This window comes from Carassius carassius, chromosome 17 (assembly GCF_963082965.1).
Source record: "Carassius carassius chromosome 17, fCarCar2.1, whole genome shotgun sequence".
In the NCBI taxonomy this organism is placed as follows: Eukaryota; Metazoa; Chordata; class Actinopteri; order Cypriniformes; family Cyprinidae; genus Carassius; species Carassius carassius.
In genome coordinates, this window is record NC_081771.1 from 21,429,496 (window position 1) to 21,455,834 (window position 26,339).

Here is a 26,339-nt window from a genome sequence, read left to right on the forward strand (position 1 = left end):
TTGATGATATAAAAACATTTTTTTTATGAAAATAATTTATAAATGAAATCGGAGGATACTTAAATGATAACTTAAATGTTTCTTTTTTGAGAGTTTTTTTTTCTAACAAAAATAATACTCCGCATCAAATGTTTCAGTGCTTCAACCACTTTATTTTGTCCAATCTGAATGTTTGTAAGTAACCACACCTGTGCATGCAAAATCTAAAACACAAATCTTAAAATCAGATCTCCATGATCATGGCTGTCTGGTTAACTGCAAACGGGTCACCATCAATGAACCCTTTAGAGTTTATAGAAGCTTAATGAACAATAGCAGTGCAATAAAACGACTTCCTCAAGTGAGTTGCTCTTGTCTCACGGTAAAATCCTTCCCCAAAGCAGTGAACTCAGTCAAGACTCTTCCCCACGCCGGCAGCGGTGGGTTTATTTAGGTTCAGGCCCTTCTGGTTGCGCATGAGAGGCTGATGGCTGCTCAACAGGTCCAGAGAATGCTGCCAATACCAGCATGACTGACAGTAGTATTTAAAACATGCCTGAAGAGTTGAAAGAAAAAATTAGAGTTTAGTTTGGTAGGTTGGTGCGGTGTGTTGTAAGTTTTAATCAATACATTGCTTTGAATCATTTATAGGTGGTGTATAATTTGGATGCATGTCACAAGACCATCATTTTCAACAATACTGGAAATTATTTTTGACACATACTTAAGACATGACTTTAAACTTAATCTAATAATATATAACCACAAATCCAGTAAATATTTGGCCAATCAGATTAAAAGAAATAGAGAAAAAGTAACAATTGTAACTATTAAAGACTCAGCAGGGAAGCCTACCAACTCTCCACAAGAAATAAATACAATATATAGAAACTTTTATGCTAAACTATTCATCTGATAATAACACAAGACAAGATGATATTAATTCATTTTTTGATAATATTCAACTCCCAATAATTAACACAGAACAAATCAGTGCACTGGATAAACCAATAATAGAAAAAGAACTCCTTATCGCCCTGAATCGAATGCCTAAAAATAAAGCACCAGGACCCGATGGCTTCTCTGCAGAGTCCTATAAACACTTCTGGTCCATTATTCATCAGAGCAATAACGGAAATAAAAGAAAACTCAAGATTACCAGTGCACATGAACACAGCCACTATTTCACTTAACCCTAAACCTAATAAAGACCCAACCCTTCCGTCAAAAACTACCGTCCTATTTCTCTCATCAACGTAGACATCAAAATAATCAGTAGAGTTCTTGCACATAGAATTGAAAAAATTATCCCATTGGTTTTATTAAAGGTAGGCATGCATCCAACAACACACGCAGACTATACAATTTAATCCATTATTCATCACTACAACAGGAAAAAACCATCATAGTCACTTTAGATGCAGAAAAAACTTTAGACAGAGTCAGTTGGAACTTCTTATTCATCACATTACAAAAAATTGGCTTCGGGGAGTCATTTATTAATTGGATTAAAATTGTATACATAGCACCTTCTGCCACAGTCACCACCAATGGACTAACATCACAAAGCTTCACACTGCACAGGGGGACTAGGCAAGGATGCCCACTCTCTCCTTCTTTATTCACCATCTTCATTGAACCCTTAGCAGCAGCCATCCGTCAGAACCCACTCATCAGAGGAATCCACACACCCCAAACACAACATAAGATTAGTTTATATGCTGATGACATTTTACTATTTTTGCAAAATCCTCAATCATCTCTGCAAGAAATAACTAAAACCATTGATTTATACTCTACAATATCAGATTAAGCAATAAATTGGAATAAATCTTTAATTCTTCCACCAACCAAATGGGATGTGGTATCAACCATTCCTCTATGCTCAGGCCACATCACTTATTTAGGCATTAAGGTTTCCTCCAGGCTGTCAGAGCTGACTGGACTCAACTTCACTACTTTACTGAAAACTCCTTCACTCCTTTACTAAAGACGACCTTGACCGCTGGCACAACTTACCACTTTCCATCCAGGGCAGAATAGCGATAATCAAAATGACAGTACAAATTTATCACTTTACAAAAACCCAAATCTTTGGGGGGATTAGAAGCCCCACATTTATACCCTTACTCACTAGCCAACCAACTTCAATACATATATAAATGGATTCACCCCACTCAGTCAGACATTATATGGCTAGACATAGAACAATCATTCTGCGAAAACTTGCGCATATCAGACATACCATTTCTCAGTCAATCCATTAAACATCACCCATGCTTCAAAGCAATTACAATAACCTCTGCTCTGAGAGTCTGGTGGAAATATCATCAAATCACAAACTCCAATCAGGCCCCATCTAAATTCACCCCACTCTGGAACAACCCTAATTTCACAAGCAACAAAAAAAACACTAAATCAATCAATCAATTCTTGAATTATCTGTAACTCAAATCAGCTGTTTTATCCAAAATCAACAATAGAACCATCAATCTTCACCTTCCTTCCGCATTAGAAGATTTAGTTAAATAATCCTTCCCAAAAAAATTACTTTCCAAAATATACAAGATTATAACTAGTTCAAATAAAACCATAACTTTAACAACAATCGAATGGGAAGAAGACCTTTGGATTGCTCCTGGTACTGTCTTCTGGACTCAAATTTGTAAAAATATTTATTCCAAGACTTAAAACGCCAATCTTCAGCTCATACAGTATGAGACTAAAGTATAAGATAAATATATATATATATATATATATACACACACACACACACACCGTATTTTTCGTACTATAAGTCGCACCTGAGTATAAGTAACGTCAGTCCAAAAATACGTCATGATGAGGAAAAAAACATATAAGTCGCACTGGACTATAAGTCGCATTTATTTAGAACCAAGAACCAAGAGAAAACATTACCATCTACAGCCACGAGAGGGCACTCTATGCTACTCAGTGTACAGTCGTGGCCAAAAGTTTTGAGAATTACATAAATATTGGAAATTGGAAAAGTTAATCAGTTTGCTGCTTAGGTTTTTATAATAGCAATTTGCATATACTCCAGAATGTTATGAAGAGTGATCAGATGAATTGCATAGTCCTTCTTTGCCATGAAAATTAACTTAATCCCAAAAAAACCTTTCCACTGCATTTCATTGCTGTCATTAAAGGACCTGCTGAGATCATTTCAGTAATCATCTTGTTAACTCAGGTGAGAATGTTGACGAACACAAGGCTGGAGATCATTATGTCAGGCTGATTGGGTTAGAATGGCAGACTTGACATGTTAAAAGGAGGGTGATGCTTGAAATCATTGTTCTTCCATTGTTACCATGTTGACCTGCAAAGAAACGCGTGCAGCCATCATTGCGTTGCATAAAAATGGCTTCACAGGCAAGGATATTGTGGCTACTAAGATTGCACCTAAATCAACAATTTATAGGATCATCAAGAACTTCAAGGAAAGAGGTTCAATTCTTGTAAAGAAGGCTTCAGGGTGTCCAAGAAATTCAAACATGCGCCAGGATCGTCTCCTAAAGAGGATTCAGCTGCGGGATCAGAGTGCCACCAGTGCAGAGCTTGCTCAGGAATGGCAGCAGGCAGGTGTGAGCGCATCTGCACGCACAGTGAGGCGAAGACTTTTGGAAGATGGCCTGGTGTCAAGAAGGGCAGCAAAGAAGCCACTTTTCCTAAAAAAAACCACCAGGGACAGATTGATCTTCTGCAGAAAGTATAGTGAATGGACTGCTGAGGACTGGGCCAAAGTCATATTCTCCGATGAAGCCCCTTTCCAATTGTTTGGGGCATCTGGAAAAAGGCTTGTCTGGAGAAGAAAAGGTGAGCGCTACCATCAGTCCTGTGTCATGCCAACAGTAAAGCATCCTGACACCATTCATGTGTGGGGTTGCTTCTCATCTAAGGGAGTGGGCTCACTCACAATTCTGCCCAAAAACACAGCCATGAATAAAGAATGGTACCAAAACACCCTCCAACAGCAACTTCTTCCAACAATCCAACAACAGTTTGGTGAAGAACAATGCATTTTCCAGCACGATGGAGCACCGTGCCATACGGCAAAAGTGATAACTAAGTGGCTCGGGGACCAGAATGTTGAAATTTTGGGTCCATGGCCTGGAAACTCCCCAGATCTTAATCCCATTGAGAACTTGTGGTCAATCCTCAAGAGGCGGGTGGACAAACAAAAACCCACTAATTCTGACAAACTCCAAGAAGTGATTATGAAAGAATGGGTTGTTATCAGTCAGGATTTGGCCCAGAAGTTGATTGAGAGCATGCCCAGTCGAATTGCAGAGGTCCTGAAAAAGAAGGGCCAACACTGCAAATACTGACTCTTTGCATAAATGTCATGTAATTGTCGATAAAAGCCTTTGAAACATATGAAGTGCTTGTAATTATATTTCAGTACATCACAGAAACAACTGAAACAAAGATCTAAAAGCAGTTTAGCAGCAAACTTTTTGAAAACTAATATTTATGTAATTCTCAAAACTTTTGGCCACGACTGTAGACTACAGGAGCACTGAGCAGCATCTCTAGCAGCATAGAGCGCCCTCTCGCGGCTGTAGACGGTAATGTTTTCTCTTAGTTCATTTCTCTTAGTTCATGTCAAATTAATTTTGATAAATAAGTCGCACCTGACTATAAGTCGCAGGACCAGCCATAGTACGGAAAATATGGTATATATATTTATATAAATGTAATCAAATCAAATCTACACCTAAAATATACCACACATGGTTTTAATGCACCAAATGCTAATTTTAATGCACCATAGGGCTGTCACTTTTGTGAAAAAATCATTTTCGATTTTTAAGACATAAGTTTTCATTGAATCGATTGTAAAATCGATTTTCCATGTCTAAAAAAAAGACGTTTCCTGTTTCAACGTCAAATAACGCACGAACGTAAAGAGCACTGGAAACGCACAAGTCAGCAATATTTCTTATTTATTGGCATGAAGTATCGTACAGAATAACAAACAGCAAAAAATATATCTGCAGAGGGGATGGCTGCCATAACAAAAGAAAAACATCAGTGCAGGCTTCAACCCGGCTGCATTTATGATTTAGACAATTCAAAAATCCCCAAGATTATTTTAAATAATGATTCAATCCATTTCAAACTACTGTTCAAAAAATGAAACTTTAAATGGACTTGAGAACAGGCCATGTGTGTTTTTTTTATTGAACGTAACCGACACCATTACAAATTTATTGGACAGGAAAACAAATCGATCAACATTTTTGGGGTCCAGAGCAGAGCGTTTTTTATTCACTGTATGTCCAGCTGTTGAGAAGACGCACTCCGACCGCACTGATGTCCCAGGGACACTCAGGTACAGCTGCGCAAGGTGGGGGTAATACTGCCAATTTTCCACCACAAAAGCCGGTCCCTGTCAGCTTGCAACGGTCCTTTTCATAACTCAGAATCTCGCGTAACGTAAACACCTCTTTCGCGCCGCGAGACCTCCAGACACGCGTAAACGCGCCTTTGCATTGACTTAACATTGAAATCATTCGCGCCAGACGCTCTATTCGCGTTTGGTGTGAACACAGCATTGTAGTAAAATTGCTGCAATTTTCTGTCTAGCTTTCGCAATGCATAGCTACTGCACTTTCGGAATTCTTTAATTTCTTTTTCTGCTTGTTTGTGAGTTTTGTTACATATATATATTTTAATTGTTTAATTCTTTTAAAATTAATAGTGTACATATTTGGTTAAAATCGATTCCCTATTTGCATTTTCGAAACTTTTTTTGGTTGGTCAGATCGATTGTGCAATCAATTTTCGAACTAAAAGTGACAGCCCTAATGCACCACACCCTTCTTTTAATGCACCACCTCAGGCATCCATACAAATAGTAACTGTACTGTGAATGACAAGGAGGAAAGAAAAGAAAAGAAAAACACTGACACAGAACCTAGGAGAGGTGTGGTATGTGTTAGTTATGTGTAATTATTTCATTACTACTATTTCTATTGTCATTTTATCATTATTATATTATTAATATTATTACTACTGTTATTATTATTGATATTACTGTTTCGGCAATCGCAAAATATTATCATCATTTCCATCATTAGTATTTATTATTGATATTGTTTTTAATATTATTGTTGTTATTATTAATGTTATTATATTATTATTGATATAACTATTTCTGTTAATACAAAATATTATCTGTGACGGTTGTGTATCAGGAATACACGAGGAGATGGGAAGATCCAATTGCTGGTATGTTTATTGCTCAAAAAGGTAATACAAAACAAACAGTCCAAGTAGACAAACAAAACAAAAGAGGTAACTGGATGAAACAGAACGGGAACTCGGAGGAACGAGAAGGTAAGGGGAAGTCTCGGGAGACGAGAACATAGGTACACGAAGGGTAAGGACTCCATACAAACAACAGGGAAGGACAGCTATTTATAAGGAGACTAATGACAATAGATTGCCTGCACCTGTGCGATTAACTGGAGTGCAATTACTGTGAAGACAGGACCAGACTGGAGGAATTATAGTGCCTATGGTGAAGTGCCTAAGGAGAAGTGAGCTCACTAGTGGACACCCAGGAAAACAGAGACTGACAGCGTGACATTACCCCCTCCCCTACGGAGCAGCTGCCAGATGCTCCACCTGGAACCCAGGAAAACCCAACAGATAAAGATGTTAGGAGGGAGGTGGAGCGACGGCGGACTAGGGGGAGGGACGGAGGGTCAGAAAACATAGTATACAGAGACAGGACGACCAGGTAGAATGGGACAACAGAGACAGGAGAACCAGGTAGAATGGGGAGACAAAGACGGAACAACCAGGTAAAATGGAAAGACAGAGACAAGAGAAGTGTAACACAAAACAAGGAGTCCAGGAGGGTGGTGGACCGGCGGAGGATCAGGGGGAGGGACGGAGGGCCAGGTCCAAAGAAGGAAACAGACAGAAAAACAAAAGAAAACAAAAACACAAAAAAATGGGTCCATGAAGGACATCACGTGATGCCCACCCGGGCGGAACAGAGGACCACCACACCCATGTGGTCAAAGAAGAAGCCCCCCCAGGGCGGAGCAGAAGACCACCACATCCTGGTGGTCGATGCCAGAGTCCCCCAGGGCGGAGCAGAAGACCACCACATCCTAGTGGTCGATGCCGGAGTCCCCCAGGGCGGAGCAGAAGACCACCACGTCCTTGTGGTCAATGCCGGAGTCCCCCAGGGTAGAGCAGAAGACCGCCACGTCCTTGTGGTCGATGCCGGAGTCCCCCAGGGCAGAGCGGAAGACCACCACGTCCTTGTGGCCAAACCAACGGGAGGACGAAGATTCTTGGTGACTTGCATTTCTTCATGAAGATCCCCGGTGACTTGACTCAGTCCTCGAAGATCACCGGTGACTTGACTCAGTCCTTGAAAATCCCCAGTGACTTGACTCAGTCCTTGAGGATCCCCAGTGACTTGACTCTGTCCTCGAAGATCACCAGTGACCTGACTCTGTCCTCGAAGATCACCAGTGACTTGACTTGACTCTGAAAGGTCAGCAGTAACTAGCCTTGTCTCTGGAAAGTCCATGGTAGCTAATCCTGACTCTGGAAGGTCAAAGATGACTAACCCTGACTCTGGAGGGTCCACGAGCACCTGACTCGACTCTGAAGGGTCGACCGGAACCTGACTAGATTCTGGAGGGTCAACAGGAACTAGCCCTGACTCTGGATGGTCAACGGTAACTAACCCTGACTCTGGAAGGTCGATGGTGACTAACCCTGACTCTGGAGGGTCCATGAACACCTGACTCGACTCTGGAGGGTCAACCGGAAACTGACACAACTCTGGAAAGTCAGCGGGCACCTGACTCGACTCTGGACGATCAACAGGTATCTGACTTGATTCTGGGGAATCAGCTGGAATGTGACTTGACTCTGGATGGTCAACAGGAGCCTGACTTGACTCTGGACAGTCAACTGGAATTTGACTCGACTCAGGAAGGTCGACAGTGACTAACCCTGACTCTGGAGAGTCTATGAACACCTGACTCGACTCTGGAGGGTCAACCGGAAACTGACTCAACTCTGGAAAGTCAACGGGCATCTGACTCGACTCGGGAAGGTCAACAGGAACTAGCCCTGACTCTGGAGGGTCCACGGTAACTAACCCTGACTCAGGAAGGTCGACAGTGACTAACCCTGACTCTGGAGGGTCCATGAACACCTGACTTGACTCTGGAGGGTCAACCGGAAACTGACTCAACTCTGGAAAGTCAACGGGCACCTGACTCGACTCGGGAAGGTCAACCGGAATCTGACTCGACTCGGGAAAGCCCACTGTAACTGCCTTCCTCTGCAGTGGCTCCGGGCTGGCGGCCATCTTGTGCAGTGGTGCTGGCTCAGCAGACGGGACGTGAACAGTCTTGGGAATCTCTAGGATTTTTGACAGCCTGGAGAAATAATCCAAAAATGTCACTGCTGCCATCTTGGGCGTAGGCGCTGAGCTGGCAGCCATCCTGCACTGTGGCGCTGGACGGGTGTCCACCTTGTGCTCTGGCGCTATGCTAGCGTCCATCTTGCCTCCTGGCGCTGGGCTGGCAGCCATATCGTGCCGTGGCGCTGGATTGGCGGCCATCCTGTGCTTTGGCCCTGAGCTGGCGGCCATCCTGCACGGCGGCGCCGGACTGGCGGCCACCCTGTGCTTTGGTGCTGTGCTGGCGTCCATCTTGCTTCTTGGCGCTGGGTTGACAGCCATCTTGTGCTGTGGCGCTGGACTGGCGGCCATCTTGTGTGTTGGCGCTGAGCTGTCGGCCATCCTGCACTGTGGCGCTGGACTGGTGGCCACTTTGTGCTTTGACGCTGTGCTGGCGTCCATCTTGCCTCGTGGTGCTGGGTTGGCGGCCAATTTGTGCAGCGGCACAGGACTGGCGGCCATCTTGCACAGCGGCGCTGGCTCAGCCGATTTGCGTCTCCTCTCCCCTCTCTGGTCATAATGGGGAAATGGCGGCTCCCAACCGAACCCCGGGTCAACGGGAGCCCACAGTGGAGATCGCTGCCGGACCTCCTCTCGACTGCTTGCTCCGGAGCGACCACCCCTGGTCCCCCGGAACACAACAAGGTGAGTACCCTCATATCCATTCCTCTCCCGTTTGATGGCTGGGGAGGAAATTGGACAAGACATACCGCTGGATCTGTTTTGTGATGGAGTCCTTCTGTGACGGTTGTGTATCAGGAATACACGAGGAGATGGGAAGATCCAATTGCTGGTATGTTTATTGCTCAAAAAGGTAATACAAAACAAACAGTCCAAGTAGACAAACAAAACAAAAGAGGTAACTGGATGAAACAGAACGGGAACTCGGAGGAACGAGAAGGTAAGGGGAAGTCTCGGGAGACGAGAACATAGGTACACGAAGGGTAAGGACTCCATACAAACAACAGGGAAGGACAGCTATTTATAAGGAGACTAATGACAATAGATTGCCTGCACCTGTGCGATTAACTGGAGTGCAATTACTGTGAAGACAGGACCAGACTGGAGGAATTATAGTGCCTATGGTGAAGTGCCTAAGGAGAAGTGAGCTCACTAGTGGACACCCAGGAAAACAGAAACTGACAGCGTGACAATTATCATCATCACCATATTTAGTATTACTATTGTTATTATTATTGCTGTTATTATTGTTGCTATTATTGATATACATTTTATTATTATTATTATTTTATTGTTGTTTTGTGTTTTGTTGTTGTGTTTTGTGTTCACCCTATGTTGAATGTTTTTGCACTCCTAATAAAAAAACTTAATCTTATAATAAAACTAATAATGTATATAGATACTGTATGTGTAAAATGTGTGTATAAGAAATTGCAATGCTTGTTTTATAGTTAAATAACAAATATTCACATAGAAAATTTTATTTATATAAAACAATAAATTTCCAAAATGATTAAATCCTCTGTATATTTATAATTAATTTAAAATGCTAATTAAAAATCTAATTAATCGAGACTGTATACCGAATTGAAATCGAAACTAGTTAATTTTTTTTGTGTGTGTACTGAATTGAATCGTTTGGAAATTGCAAATCTTGCATTTGAATTTAATCAAAACCCAGTGAATCGAATTGATAATCAAATAAATTTGCTGTCAACCCAAAGATTCCTTTCTTGAAATAAATATTTTCCACAATAGAAAATAAATGAAAAATGTAAGTAGAACATTGCTTAAAAATGGTTGTTCACCATCACTTTAATGATGCAGATATGTTGTTGTCAAAAGTCAAATTAAACAGAGACCAAAGAATTAGAAGCTGAGCTGTAATGCTCGGTATGATGCTGTGCAGAATCTGATTCCTACCTGAGCTCTACAGAAGAACGGGCCGGGCAGACTGTTACATATTTGGCACATGGAGTCACTCAGATAAGGGTCAATCTGGACCTACAGAGGGAAGAGGAAGGAAGTGAGGAATATCCACAGAGCTGATCCCACAGCATATGGTATATCTGAGTTCTGCTCTAATGTACCTTCTTGGTAAACTTAAAGGTTTTTATCTGCACAAACGCTGCAGTCACAGCTTTCAAATAGCTCCTCTGACTTCTGAACGTCACTCTCCCAGACCCTAGATGAACAACCGCAACACATTCACTCTATGGCTGAAGCAACAGTAAGATAAAAGTAGAATATATATATGTGTGTGTGTGTGTGTGTGTGTGTGTATACATACGACCAATTTCTGAATGAAAATAAATTGGAGGCCAAAGGTTTGGAATAATTGAGAAATTGATCTAATGCTCACCAAGGCTGTATTTATTTGAATAAAAATACAGTAAAAAAATTGATTTTGCAGCTTAATGTTTTTGTGGAAACAAAAATATATTTCCAGGATTCTAAATAGATCAAAAGAACAGCATTCATTCGAAACAGATTTCTATAACAAATGTCTGTTATGATTACACAATTATAAATGTCTTTACTGTTATTTTCTATCAGTTTAATGTATCCTTGCTGAATAAAAGTATTGATTTATTTTTTATTTATTTTTATACCCCTTTTGAATGGTAGTGTATCACATTTTCCATTAGGATATTGTAATATTATGAATTATTAACTGTGTTTAACATTGATGATAATACAAAATGTTTCTTAAGCATCATATCAGCGTAACAGAATGATTTCTGAAGCATCATTTCTGAAGACAAAAGTAATGAACCTGAAAATTCAGCTTTGCATTATAGAAACATTTTTACAGTATATTCAAATAGAAAACTTTAAATTCTAATAATATTTCACAATATTAGTTTTTACCTTATTTTTGATCAAATAATTGCAATCTTCGTACACACAAAAGACTATTCCAAGCATTATTATTATTCCAATTATGCCAAACTTTTGGTTGCCAGTATAAAATCTACACCTATTTTTTCACTGTAGATAAGAGGAGAATGCACAGACCTATCGGATATTTGTCCTTGTCTATGTTGATGCCTGCATACATGACCTCTCCGAAGAGCTCTTCCATGATGTGGGCCAGACTCTCTGCATTCAACGTCCCATGCAGAGCACCCACAAACACCGTCTTACTGCGGGGCAGACGCTGGATGGGGAGGTGGATGAAACTGCTGTCTGAGATAACCCACGGGATGACCTGCACCTGCAGTACAGCAAATGAGAGAGCGGGGTCAGAGGTCAGGGGTCGGTACGGTTAAGTGCATGTTATTCTCACATCTTTGCTGTGGATCCGCCTGCTGGACAATTTGTAGTAGAACTCAAGATTATCATCAGACTGAGCACAGGCCTGCAGGAGCGACTTCACTGACTCCTCCCAGTCAAACAGCAGATACATATAACCTGCAAAAACATACAAGACGTCAAATCAAAGCACTATACACATACTGTATATATGTGTGTTCATATATATATATATATATATATATATATATATATATATATATATACACACACACACACACACACACACACATACATTATTTATAAATTATATTCTGTACATACTGTGTGTGTATATATTTTTGTATGTATTTTTGTATTTTTACAATCTGTATATTTTAACAATCTCTGCAGAATTTCTATTATTTAAAATCTTTGATAATTAAAGGGACTTTTCATTTAGATTCATGGTAATCAAAAACAGTTTCGATGGCACCAAATAAACTAGGTAAAATAATAATATAAATATATTATAAATGTAAATACACAAATATGTTAATATGCATAAATTACATTATTATGAATAATTAAAAATGCTAATCAAATCTAATTTTAATAATTAGGAAGCAGTCTGCGTGTATCATATTCATGTAAAATATCAGTTGAAAACTAAATGTTTCTTGGTAAAATCTCATTTTTACTTTATATAATTTAATAATTAAATGGTTTGATGATCATTTTATTGTCATCATAAAAGGCATTTTAAGTAGGTTTATGATGGTTATCTAAAACTATTGAAGACATTTTCAAATAATTTTAATTAAATAAATTAAACTGATGTTAAATTACTAAACCTTGAAATTTAATTTATAACTGGAAATAAATAAAAAGTAAAAGGGAATTAAAACTTAATAAAAAATTATAATAATAATGAAAAAAGCGAATAACAAAATTACAAAAAAGCTAATTCAAAATATTAATAAAATCTATAATAGTATATAAAGAATAACAAAAAAACTATGTATAAAGGTGCTTAATACTGATTCTGAAATATCAGTAACAAAATTAAGTTATACTTGCTGTTATTTTATCAAATTTAGCAACAATTTCCCAGCAAAAATATGTTTGACACAAATGGTGATGATGATTAGCCTTTTTTCTCTTTCTGTGTGTTGTTGTCTCTGTGTAATGGAAGCTTATGTCACTAAAACAAATTCCTTGTATGCGCAAGCCTACTTGGCAATAACGCTCTTTCTGATTCTGATTCTAAAAGCCTTTTGTTTCCTAAGAAAAAGCATGAATAATACACCAGAAGATGATACGTAAAGCTTTATATGGTCAAGCATCAAATATATTTCTATATTGACCCTTATATTGTTGAATTATAGATAAGATATAATCCTATGTGATAAATTCTGCTGTTACCTTGTGGAGCAAAACGTGGATGATTTCCATCTTTACCAGGCCAATCCACTTTCAATGGACCAAAAACACTAAATGTGTTCAACAGACTCGCTACAGAAACAGAAAAGTTGATTGCATTCAGAACCATAATACAGAATAAAAGCTACATCTCAAATGAGTTTCAGTCAGCACACCCTCTGTGATGTCCCATGGCACTCCTCCCAGAAACACTTTACAGGAGTAAACAGGGTTTTTGTAGTGGCGTAGAGGAAGGCTTCCTTCCCAGGTGTAAGTGGCTTCATTTACAGCTGTGAGAAACAGTGAGTCATAAAATCACAACAATATTAATAACAGCTGTAGACAGAACACAAGGCTTTTAAGATGTGTTTTTTAAACATTCCACCATTTTAAAGCCTGATATATATATACAGTACAAACCAAAAGTTTGGAAACATTACAATTTTTAATGTTTTTGAAAGAAGTTTCTTCTGATCATCAAGCCTGCATTTATTTGATCAAAAATACAGAAAAAACAGTAATATTGGGAAATATTACGAGAGGGAAAGACACAGAAAGAAATTTCTGAACTAACAGGCTGTTCCCAGAGTGCTGTATCAAGGCACCTCAGTGGGAAGTCTGTGGGAAGGAAAAACTGTGGCAAAAAACGCTGCACAACGAGAAGAAGTGACCGGACCCTGAGGAAGATTGTGGGGAAGGACCGATTCCAGACCTTGGGGGACCTGCGGAAGCAGTTGACTGAGTCTGGAGTAGAAACATCCAGCTCCACCGTGCACAGCCGTGTGCAGGAAATGGGCTACAGGTGCAGAGCCACCGTGCACAGGCGTGTGCAGGAAATGGGCTACAGGTGCTGCATTCCCCAGGTCAAGCCAATTTGGGCTACAGAGAAGCAGCACTGGACTGTTGCTCAGTGGTCCAAAGTACTTTTCTCGGATGAAAGCAAATATTGCATGTCATTCAGAAATCAAGGTGCCAGAGTCTGGAGGAAGACTGGGGAGAAGGAAATGCCAAAATACCTGAAGTCCAGTGTCAAGTACCCACAGTCAGTGATGGTCTGGGGTGCCATGTCAGCTGCTGGTGTTGGTCCACTGTGTTTTATCAAGGGCAGGGTCAATGCAGCTAGCTATCAGGAGATTTTGGAGCACTTCATGCTTCCATCTGCTGAAAAGCTTTATGGAGATGAAGATTTCATTTTTCAGCACGACCTGGCACCTGCTCACAGTGCCAAAACCACTGGTAAATGGTTTACTGACCATGGTATTACTGTGCTCAATTGGCCTGCCAACTCTCCTGACCTGAACCCCATAGAGAATCTGTGGGATATTGTGAAAAGAAAGTTGAGAGACGCAAGACCCAACACTCTGGATGAGCTTAAGGCCGCTATCGAAGCATCCTGGGCCTCCATAACACCTCAGCAGTGCCACAGGCTGATTGCCTCCATGCCACGCCGCATTGAAGCAGTCATTTCTGCAAAAGGATTCCCGACCAAGTATTGAGTGCATAACTGAACATAATTATTTGAAGGTTGCCTTTCTTTGTATTAAAAACACTTTTCTTTTATTGGTCGGATGAAATATGCTAATTTTTTGAGATAGGAATTTTGGGTTTTCATGAGCTGTATGCCATAATCATCAGTATTAAAATAATAAAAGACCTGAAATATTTCAGTTGGTGTGCAATGAATCTAAAATATATGAAAGTTTAATTTTTATCATTACATTATGGAAAATAATGAACTTTATCACAATATGCTAATTTTTTGAGAAGGACCTGACACTGTATCACATTTTCAAAAACATGGCATGTCAAGTCAAAAATAGTTCAACTTCCAAAAATGCTTCACAGAACAGCTGCTTTGAGTTTCTGAGCTGTGACTAGCTGTTTTTTTTAAATAAAAGTTTTAGTCAATTTAAGAGTAATGCTGCCTCCTGTTCTGTTTAGCAGGGTGGCTAATGTCACTGTACCTGCAGCTTGTTTATGCAGTTGTGCCTCTCTCTTGATGCAGAACCTGGGTTTGTTCAAGGCCAAAGTGTCCCAGCTGGGCCTGATAGGATCTGTGGACCAGCACCCAACCACTGGCCCCTCGGCCTGAGCACTGGAAGCGTTTGTGAAGGTGTTCAGGGGGTTCTGCTTTAAGCAGGCATCTGTGTCCAGTTTCACACCCTCCACCTGCAGTCCAGGCAGCATCAGGGGCAATGGAGGAGAAACTCTGAGAGAACCCTAAAAGACACGGATACAGATACAACATTACTGTAACTTTGGAACAACTGACACCGACGCTATGGAAACAGAATCTTCTAAATCATCCATTGCACTCTTTAGGGTTTTGGGTATCAGAGGGGAATGCTGTTGCTCACCAGGTGGTCAGATCCTGATGAGATCATGCAGTTCTCTGAGTTGACGGGGCTGCTGGATCCCGAGTGTAGCAGAGAGTGAGGTTCGAGCGCCGCCTTCAGGCTGGAGAAGTGCTCCAGTGGTTTTCTAGATGCAGACTCAAGGGCCTGGAAGGCGTGCTGCTGACCCGAATCACTGCCTTTTGAGGCACCCAAGACATCCAACGCTGCAGGAGAGAATCAGTGATTTTTATGAGACATGCTATTTACTGACTGAGCAACTTTATATATTTATTTTAATTATCCTAAGAATTTGCATATTTTGGTGAAAACATAATTGCCAAAAATGTGTTTAAAAATATAACATACATACATAAATATGCATAACATTCATTATAGAATCCTAAGAAAAAAATTACCAGTTTCCATAACAATATTAGTAGGGTTGCGCCGATCCAGATCGGCCAATCGTTAATGCGCATCTCGTCAGTAGAGCCGGTTCTCTAATCAGCAGTAAATTCCATCAGGTGTGTGATTTCACATAGAGCAGCTGTTACTACACAGAACCGTTGTTAAATGAGAAGCTGCGCAAATCCACGGTCATTTTCAGCATTTATTTGCGCATCTTCTCAATGTATATAAAAAATACACTGATTGTAAATTAACAATATAGACAATATTCAAAAGTTTTTCAACTAAAGTAAATGTATCTTGTTTAAAGGGATGTTTATATATTTTATGTTTTATATTTTAATTTGTAAACATTTAATCATGGGTAAGACTGCCGACCTGACTGCTGACCAGAAGGCCATCATTGACAACCTCAAGCAAGAGGGTAAGACACAGAAAGAAATTTCTGAACTAACAGGCTGTTCCCAGAGTGCTGTATCAAGGCACCTCAGTGGGAAGTCTGTGGTAAGGAAAAAGTGTGGCATAAAAAGGCTGCACAACGAGAAGAAGTGACCGGACCCTGAGGAAGATTGTGGGGAAGGACCTATTCCAGACCTTGGGGGACCTGCGGAAGCAGTTGACTGAGTCTGGAGTAGAAACATCCAGCTCCACCGTGCACAGCCGTGTGCAGGAAATGGGCTACAGGTGCAGAGCCACCGTGCACAGACGTGTGCAGGAAATGGGCTACAGGTGCCGCATTCCCCAGGTCAAGCCACTTTTGAACCAGAAACAGCGGCAGAAGCACCTGACCTGGGCTACAGAGAAGCAGCACTGGACTTTTGGACAAATTTTGCATGTCATTTGGAAATCAAGGTGCCAGAGTCTAGAGGAAGACTGGGGAGAAGGAAATGCCAAAATACCTGAAGTCCAGTGTCAAGTACCCACAGTCAGTGATGGTCTGGGGTGCCATGTCAGCTGCTGGTGTTGGTCCACTGTGTTTTATCAAGGGCAGGGTCAATGCAGCTAGCTATCAGGAGATTTTGGAGCACTTCATGCTTCCATCTGCTGAAAAGCTTTATGGAGATGAAGATTTCATTTTTCAGCACGACCTGGCACCTGCTCACAGTGCCAAAACCACTGGTAAATGGTTTACTGACCATGGTATTACTGTGCTCAATTGGCCTGCCAACTCTCCTGACCTGAACCCCATAGAGAATCTGTGGGATATTGTGAAAAGAAAGTTGAGAGACGCAAGACCCAACACTCTGGATGAGCTTAAGGCCGCTATCGAAGCATCCTGGGCCTCCATAACACCTCAGCAGTGCCACAGGCTGATTGCCTCCATGCCACACCGCATTGAAGCAGTCATTTCTGCAAAAGGATTCCCGACCAAGTATTGAGTGCATAACTGAACACAATTATTTGAAGGTTGCCTTTCTTTGTATTAAAAACACTTTTCTTTTATTGGTCGGATGAAATATGCTAATTTTTTGAGATAGGAATTTTGGGTTTTCATGAGCTGTATGCCATAATCATCAGTATTAAAACAATAAAAGACCTGAAATATTTCAGTTGGTGTGCAATGAATCTAAAATATATGAAAGTTTAATTTTTATCATTACATTATGGAAAATAATGAACTTTATCACAATATGCTAATTTTTTGAGAAGGACCTGACACTGTATCACATTTTCAAAAACATGGCATGTCAAGTCAAAAATAGTTCAACTTCCAAAAATGCTTCACAGAACAGCTGCTTTGAGTTTCTGAGCTGTGACTAGCTGTTTTTTTTAAATAAAAGTTTTAGTCAATTTAAGAGTAATGCTGCCTCCTGTTCTGTTTAGCAGGGTGGCTAATGTCACTGTACCTGCAGCTTGTTTATGCAGTTGTGCCTCTCTCTTGATGCAGAACCTGGGTTTGTTCAAGGCCAAAGTGTCCCAGCTGGGCCAGATAGGATCTGTGGACCAGCACCCAACCACTGGCCCCTCGGCCTGAGCACTGGAAGCGTTTGTGAAGGTGTTCAGGGGGTTCTGCTTTAAGCAGGCATCTGTGTCCAGTTTCACATCCTCCACCTGCAGTCCAGGCAGCATCAGGGGCAATGGAGGAGAAACTCTGAGAGAACCCTAAAAGACACGGATACAGATACAACATTACTGTAACTTTGGAACAACTGACACCGACGCTATGGAAACAGAATCTTCTAAATCATCCATTGCACTCTTTAGGGTTTTGGGTATCAGAGGGGAATGCTGTTGCTCACCAGGTGGTCAGATCCTGATGAGATCATGCAGTTCTCTGAGTTGACGGGGCTGCTGGATCCCGAGTGTAGCAGAGAGTGAGGTTCGAGCGCCGCCTTCAGGCTGGAGAAGTGCTCCAGTGGTTTTCTAGATGCAGACTCAAGGGCCTGGAAGGCGTGCTGCTGACCCGAATCACTGCCTTTTGAGGCACCCAAGACATCCAACGCTGCCGGAGAGAATCAGTGATTTTTATGAGACATGCTATTTACTGACTGAGCAACTTTATATATTTATTTTAATTATCCTAAGAATTGCATATTTTGGTGAAAACATAATTGCCAAAAATGTGTTTAAAAATATAACATACATACATAAATATGCATAACATTCATTATAGAATCCTAAGAAAAAAATTACCAGTTTCCATAACAATATTAGTAGGGTTGCGCCGATCCAGATCGGCCAATCGTTAATGCGCATCTCGTCAGTAGAGCCGGTTCTCTAATCAGCAGTAAATTCCATCAGGTGTGTGATTTCACATAGAGCAGCTGTTACTACACAGAACCGTTGTTAAATGAGAAGCTGCGCAAATCCACGGTCATTTTCAGCATTTATTTGCGCATCTTCTCAATGTATATAAAAAATACACTGATTGTAAATTAACAATATAAACAATATTCAAAAGTTTTTCAACTAAAGTAAATGTATCTTGTTTAAAGGGATGTTTATATATTTTATGTTTTATATTTTAATTTGTAAACATTTAATCATGGGTAAGACTGCCGACCTGACTGCTGACCAGAAGGCCATCATTGACACCCTCAAGCAAGAGGGTAAGACACAGAAAGAAATTTCTGAACTAACAGGCTGTTCCCAGAGTGCTGTATCAAGGCACCTCAGTGGGAAGTCTGTGGGAAGGAAAAAGTGTGGCAAAAAACGCTGCACAACGAGAAGAAGTGACCGGACCCTGAGGAAGATTGTGGGGAAGGACCTATTCCAGACCTTGGGGGACCTGCGGAAGCAGTTGACTGAGTCTGGAGTAGAAACATCCAGCTCCACCGTGCACAGCCGTGTGCAGGAAATGGGCTACAGGTGCAGAGCCACCGTGCACAGACGTGTGCAGGAAATGGGCTACAGGTGCCGCATTCCCCAGGTCAAGCCACTTTTGAACCAGAAACAGCGGCAGAAGCACCTGACCTGGGCTACAGAGAAGCAGCACTGGACTTTTGGACAAATTTTGCATGTCATTTGGAAATCAAGGTGCCAGAGTCTAGAGGAAGACTGGGGAGAAGGAAATGCCAAAATACCTGAAGTCCAGTGTCAAGTACCCACAGTCAGTGATGGTCTGGGGTGCCATGTCAGCTGCTGGTGTTGGTCCACTGTGTTTTATCAAGGGCAGGGTCAATGCAGCTAGCTATCAGGAGATTTTGGAGCACTTCATGCTTCCATCTGCTGAAAAGCTTTATGGAGATGAAGATTTCATTTTTCAGCACGACCTGGCACCTGCTCACAGTGCCAAAACCACTGGTAAATGGTTTACTGACCATGGTATTACTGTGCTCAATTGGCCTGCCAACTCTCCTGACCTGAACCCCATAGAGAATCTGTGGGATATTGTGAAAAGAAAGTTGAGAGACGCAAGACCCAACACTCTGGATGAGCTTAAGGCCGCTATCGAAGCATCCTGGGCCTCCATAACACCTCAGCAGTGCCACAGGCTGATTGCCTCCATGCCACGCCGCATTGAAGCAGTCATTTCTGCAAAAGGATTCCCGACCAAGTATTGAGTGCATAACTGAACACAATTATTTGAAGGTTGCCTTTCTTTGTATTAAAAACACTTTTCTTTTATTGGTCGGATGAAATATGCTAATTTTTTGAGATAGGAATTTTGGGTTTTCATGAGCTGTATGCCATAATCATCAGTATTAAAACAATAAAAGACCTGAAATATTTCAGTTGGTGTGCAATGAATCTAAAATATATGAAAGTTTAATTTTTATCATTACATTATGGAAAATAATGAACTTTATCACAATATGCTAATTTTTTGAGAAGGACCTGACACTGTGTCACATTTTCAAAAATATGGCATGTCAAGTCAAAAATAGTTCAACTTCCAAAAATGCTTCACAGAACAGCTGCTTTGAGTTTCTGAGCTGTGACTAGCTGTTTTTTTTAAATAAAAGTTTTAGTCAATTTAAGAGTAATGCTGCCTCCTGTTCTGTTTAGCAGGGTGGCTAATGTCACTGTACCTGCAGCTTGTTTATGCAGTTGTGCCTCTCTCTTGATGCAGAACCTGGGTTTGTTCAAGGCCAAAGTGTCCCAGCTGGGCCAGATAGGATCTGTGGACCAGCACCCAACCACTGGCCCCTCGGCCTGAGCACTGGAAGCGTTTGTGAAGGTGTTCAGGGGGTTCTGCTTTAAGCAGGCATCTGTGTCCAGTTTCACATCCTCCACCTGCAGTCCAGGCAGCATCAGGGGCAATGGAGGAGAAACTCTGAGAGAACCCTAAAAGACACGGATACAGATACAACATTACTGTAACTTTGGAACAACTGACACCGACGCTATGGAAACAGAATCTTCTAAATCATCCATTGCACTCTTTAGGGTTTTGGGTATCAGAGGGGAATGCTGTTGCTCACCAGGTGGTCAGATCCTGATGAGATCATGCAGTTCTCTGAGTTGACGGGGCTGCTGGATCCCGAGTGTAGCAGAGAGTGAGGTTCGAGCGCCGCCTTCAGGCTGGAGAAGTGCTCCAGTGGTTTTCTAGATGCAGACTCAAGGGCCTGGAAGGCGTGCTGCTGACCCGAATCACTGCCTTTTGAGGCACCCAAGACATCCAACGCTGCAGGAGAGAATCAGTGATTTTTATGAGACATGCTATTTACTGACTGAGCAACTTTATATATTTATTTTAATTATCCTTAAAATTGCATATTTTGGTGAAAACATAATTGCCAAAAATGTGTTTAAAAATATAACATACATACATAAATATGCATAACATTCATTATAGAATCCTAAGAAAAAAATTACCACAGTTTCCATAACAATATTAGTAGGGTTGCGCCGATCCAGATCGGCCAATCGTTAATGCGCATCTCGTCAGTAGAGCCGGTTCTCTAATCAGCAGTAAATTCCATCAGGTGTGTGATTTCACATAGAGCAGCTGTTACTACACAGAACCGTTGTTAAATGAGAAGCTGCGCAAATCCACGGTCATTTTCAGCATTTATTTGCGCATCTTCTCAGTTAACAACGGTTCTGTGTAGTAACAGCTGCTCTATGTGAAATCACACACCTGATGGAATTTACCGCTGATTAGAGAACCGGCTTTACTGACGAGATGCGCATTAATGATCGGCCGATCTGGATCGGAGCAGCCCTAAATATCAGGCAGCAAAAATGTTTTCGACATTGATAACAATCAGAAATGTTTCACGAGCAGCAAATCAGCAGATTAGAATGATTTCTGAAGATCATGTAACACTGAAGACTGGAGTAATGATGCTGAAAATACAGCTGTGCATCACAGAAATAAATTCCTTATAAAAATATATTAAAATAGACAACAGTTATTTTCAATTGTAAAATTATTTCACAATAATACTGTTTTCACTGTAGTTTTATCAAATAAATGCAGCCATGATGAACATAAGAAACAAAATAATAAATTACAGAGTCAGTAGTTTTTAAATGTAGCATGTCTAAACCAATAAATAATACAAAAATATTTATGAAATATAAATATAAAAATAAAATATGAGTATGAGTATTAGCTACTTTTTAAAAACTGCCCAACTTCTTGCACACCAGTGCGGTGAATATGGTGGCATGTTTATCATTTGTGTATATCTGTCTGAAATTCTGTCCGAAAATAACACTACTCTTGTGAAAACACTGAATGAATGAAAGAAGTGCTGGATGAGACAGCAAGACATCAGAAACCTGCTTGGTCTGTGTGTGTGTGTGTGTGTGTGTGTTTGTGTGTGTGTTTGTGTGTGTGTGTGTGTGTGTGTGTGTGTTTGTGTGTGTGTGTGTGTGTTTGTGTGTGTGTGTGTGTGTGTGTGTGTGTGTGTGTGTGTGTGTTTGTGTGTGTGTTTGTGTGTGTGTGTGTGTGTGTGTGTGTGTGTGTGTTTGTGTGTGTGTGTGTGTGTGTGTGTGTTTGTGTGTGTGTGTGTGTGTGTGTGTGTGTGTGTGTTTGTGTGTGTGTGTGTGTGTGTGTGTGTGTGTGTGTGTGTGTGTGTGTGTGTTTGTGTTACTGGATTTGGGTCAGAACACACCTAAGGCACATCATGGCTTTCATTTAAAACATGGATAGACATGCATTTATGCTTGTAATCTGAGATAGGGAAGCTAAAGGGAAAGTCAAAAAGAAATGCAAGCCAACGCTGATGAATCCAGCATTCTTTCCTCTGTGAAAGGTGTGAAAATGATTAGTTTGAGTGAGAAATCAAGATATGAGACATTACTACAGTTCAGACCTTCCAGAACAATCCATCAAAACTGCTCTTGAAAGATCTGAACCAAATACAACAACAATTTCTTTATCATTTCCCTCCTGCTTTTCAATGTTTTCCCATATAATATAACAACACTATCTGAGGATTATGATATAATAAAAAATACTTTTAAATAAATACAAACACTGTCTATAGGTACAGGATTAAGTATTTACATAAAAAAAGAGTTTAAACGAATGAATTTCAATGAAGAATATTCAATTTACATGATGCACTTTAAAGTAAATATACAAATCATATAAACAATATAAAAGTATATAATACATTACATATATATTTTATAAATTATATAAAAAATACACTGATTGTAAATTAACAATATAAACAATATTCAAAAGTTTTTCAACTAAAGTAAATGTATCTTGTTTAAAGGGATGTTTATATATTTTATGTTTTATTTTAATTTGTAGTATAAAATATTTCATTTTTTTATTTATATATATATATATATATATATATATATATAAGTATATTCCTAGATAATCGAGACAAAGCTCTGATAAAGTGTCTGAAAGTAGCTTGAACAGACAGACAGGAGTGGGCCATTCAACATTTCAACATCACTCTCGTCACACAGGTCCACTCACAGGGCGTTTGGGAGCAGGGCTGGGTCGACCACTGGAACTCTGGGTGGCTCCAGGGCTGCTGGTTCCGGGAAGGGAAGGTCAGAGACAGCAGGCCCAGAATAAGCCCATCAACACTGGGCACGGCAGCCAGAGGATCCTGCTGCTCTGGAGCAAACAGCATTCTGCTAACCAGCGGAGAGCAGGCTGTGCCCGAACCATCTATGAGAGAAAGAGAGAGTTATAAATGTTGCATAAAAGTTCATTATACTCCAAAAAAAAGTTTTTTGTTCTTTGAGATGTTTTTGAAAATGTCAATTGCCATTCAAAATTAATTTTTCATTTGTAATACAACATATTTCTGAGTAAAAGCGGAACTCTGTCACATAATGAGAAAAAAAACTGAGGTCGGGTCTTGATTTTAAGCAAAAGGATAATGAATAGTGTGGGTTACATACCAGGATGCTAAAGAAATTCTTAAATACCTTTTTGCTGACTGGTTAACATTTTCCAATAGTCTATGTGGGCTCAATGACATCAGCAGAAGGGGAAAGCATCAGACTATCAGAGCTTCAGAGTATGTTATTACTGTACAGTAATAACATTTTACAATAAAGCATTTATTAATCTTATTTCATGTTAACTTCAACATTAACTAATTATTCAACTATTCAGTATTATTTAATGGACCCGAGCTAACATGAACAAACAATGTTTGCTCATTGTCAGATTATCTTGACCTTAATGGGACATATGACTTTGATTAAGATGATGGAGGAATAACTGGCAGTGATGTACTGGTCAGAATAAGAACAGAAACATCTATTAATTAGGCAATTATGGCCTGTTTCAGTGTCACATTCACTTGATGGCATCGGTGTGTGTGTGTGTGTGTGTGTGTGTGTGTGTGTGTTTATATCTCACCTGGGATGTGTTTCCAGTAGTTCTGCGGGTTGGCTCCTGTGAACAGCCCAAAGGCCCTTTGAGCTCCATGATCTCCATAAGCGGCCTTGCAGTGTTTTCTCTCTCTCTGTTAAAAGAAACAGCGCACATGCACAAGAGGGTGACTGAATTGCCATATTAGCTGAAAATTTCATTTAGATCTACTTGCAACTAGTTAACTAAAGTGAAACATTACTAGTACTTTACTTTTTGCACATGTATATTCAGCTTGCTAGGATGTGTGGCTATACCTCAAAATTATGAATAAACACTTTTGAGTCGGCAAACTTTGAAAAACTCCACTTAGTGTTAAGGAACCCTGTCTTAAAACCTAGTGAGCTCTTAATTTAGACGTTGATTATACTCCTTTTTTTTCTCTATTTAATACTTAATGCTCATCATCTAGTAAATTCTTTTGCTATTTGTCTCGGTTTGTGTAGGCCTACATTGTGTTTGTACTATTTTCATCATACACAGCTAGAAGCTGCAAATGTTTGGAGTTGACGACGTAAAATTAAAAACTGAAAGTGTGTGTAAAAGCTCTTTCAAACACATAGAACAGACCGTCTCTTACCCTGCAGAAATCCATGAGAGCGTCTATATGCAGCTCAAAAAGACAAAAACAGGCTAATTTAACTTTTTAAAACAGGTCAGGCCGTCGCTGCTCCACGCGCACAGACCAAACGACAGTGGAGGCTGGGGCTAGTGGTCACACGGGAAGTTGCCACGAGGATTACATTTCAGTAACTAAAAACACGGATAAATTAAACATACAATTTTTTTAATAACAATTATTTCTGTATAATGTTTGTAACATGAAAAAAGCCAGTAGTCTTTGCTAATTTGTAACCGCTAAAAAATAAATTGCGTTTCATAAATAAATTGCCCAGGTCACACCTGTCTGTGTAAATATCAAACCATATAAACACATCAAAGTTAAATAAAAATTAGAAGACATCTTCATTTGAGTGTGCTTTCTGTTTTATTGATATTTAATACTCTTTATGATAAATAAATAGAGATATAATATTTATACAACACATGATTTCCTACAGTCACACAGAGAGGAGTCAGTAAAGCTGGATTTCATTTTTAACCTAGATGAGAAGGAATATCTGGTTTATGCCATCAAGCACATCATAAAAAGGTCTAAAAACTACTAACAGTGTATTCAACAGTATGAATGGCTCCAGATTGCATTAAAATATCTAAAATAACTGGATTGTGAGATACTGTATTCTTCTGAGAGCTGAGATACACCACTCCATAGTCCTAATTCAGTAGTTACACATTCGCAATTACAGAAAATACACATTTCCTGTCAAAGGAGATGTTGCTACAACATGAAAGCAGAGAATTTATACTGATGTTCTTGGGGCTTTTGATTTTGCTAAACCAACAGAAAGTGACTGTGTTCTAAAACTAATAAGAAAATGTTCAGGAGAGTTCAACAAAGTTCATGTTTTCTAAACCAGTTTGAAGTGGTTTCTGGAAACAAATCTACAGTCATCATGTGGATGGTGGATGGCATCAGATGTAAGACATTGCATTCAGTAAATGTGAAAGATAAACACTGCACGGAGTTTCTATTGATTTCAGAAAGATCACAAAGGCAGCAAATGATTCAGTCAGATGATTAGTCTGAGCAGATGGATTTATTAACTAACAAGTTTCTAAATTAAAACTGATGCATCACCATCTTCTCACGGTTCACAGTCAGCGGAGCTCCGCCGCATTCCTTCGTAGTCACGGTGACCAGCACTAGACAACTGCTGCTGACTGTTTTACCTGTGAACAGGAACGGAAGGAGGAGGAGGACGTGTACTGAGGTTTCAAAAGATCACAGGTCAGAAATAAAGGCAGAAAAGTGAAGAATGAAAGAGTTTAACATGCTCAAATAATGGTACTTTTATTCAAACCTACATTAAATATAATGAACATTTGAATTCCTCTAAAATATAACGAATACCACGGAATTTCTGTGATTCTGTGATCACGGAATCCAATGCATGTAGCTATTCACTAATAGTATGACTAACATGTTGGAATTCCTGTTATAGGATTTACTGTTGCAAAGATATGACTTACTAAATGGTTGCTAGGGTACTCTGTTTTGTTGCTAGGGAGTGGCTTGGAAGCTGCCAGTGATGATACTTCCAAGGCTGCTTGCCAATATAAACCGACCCCCATACTTGTACGATGTTCTGATGCAAAGATATACTTAATGCTGTTTTGACATCGACTTTGCAGATGTTTTGTTCCATTCATTGCTACAGTTATCACTGTC

General features: G+C 40.1%; 1 protein-coding gene across 1 annotated transcript; it reads right to left on the minus strand.

Moving 5' to 3' along the window:
* Positions 1-149: 149 nt before the first annotated feature.
* LOC132161317 (cytoplasmic polyadenylation element-binding protein 1-like) lies at positions 150-24,721 on the minus strand. Its single transcript, XM_059571285.1, has 12 exons — positions 24,627-24,721; positions 24,035-24,140; positions 23,135-23,332; positions 20,667-20,869; positions 20,274-20,529; positions 13,234-13,347; positions 13,061-13,150; positions 11,691-11,815; positions 11,420-11,618; positions 10,492-10,586; positions 10,325-10,405; positions 150-535 (listed from the first exon to the last, which is right to left on the minus strand). The coding sequence occupies exons 1-12, from the start codon at positions 24,639-24,641 to the stop codon at positions 389-391; spliced, it is 1,629 nt and encodes a 542-aa protein (XP_059427268.1). The 5' UTR covers positions 24,642-24,721; the 3' UTR covers positions 150-388.
* Between the last annotated feature and the right edge of the window lie 1,618 nt (positions 24,722-26,339).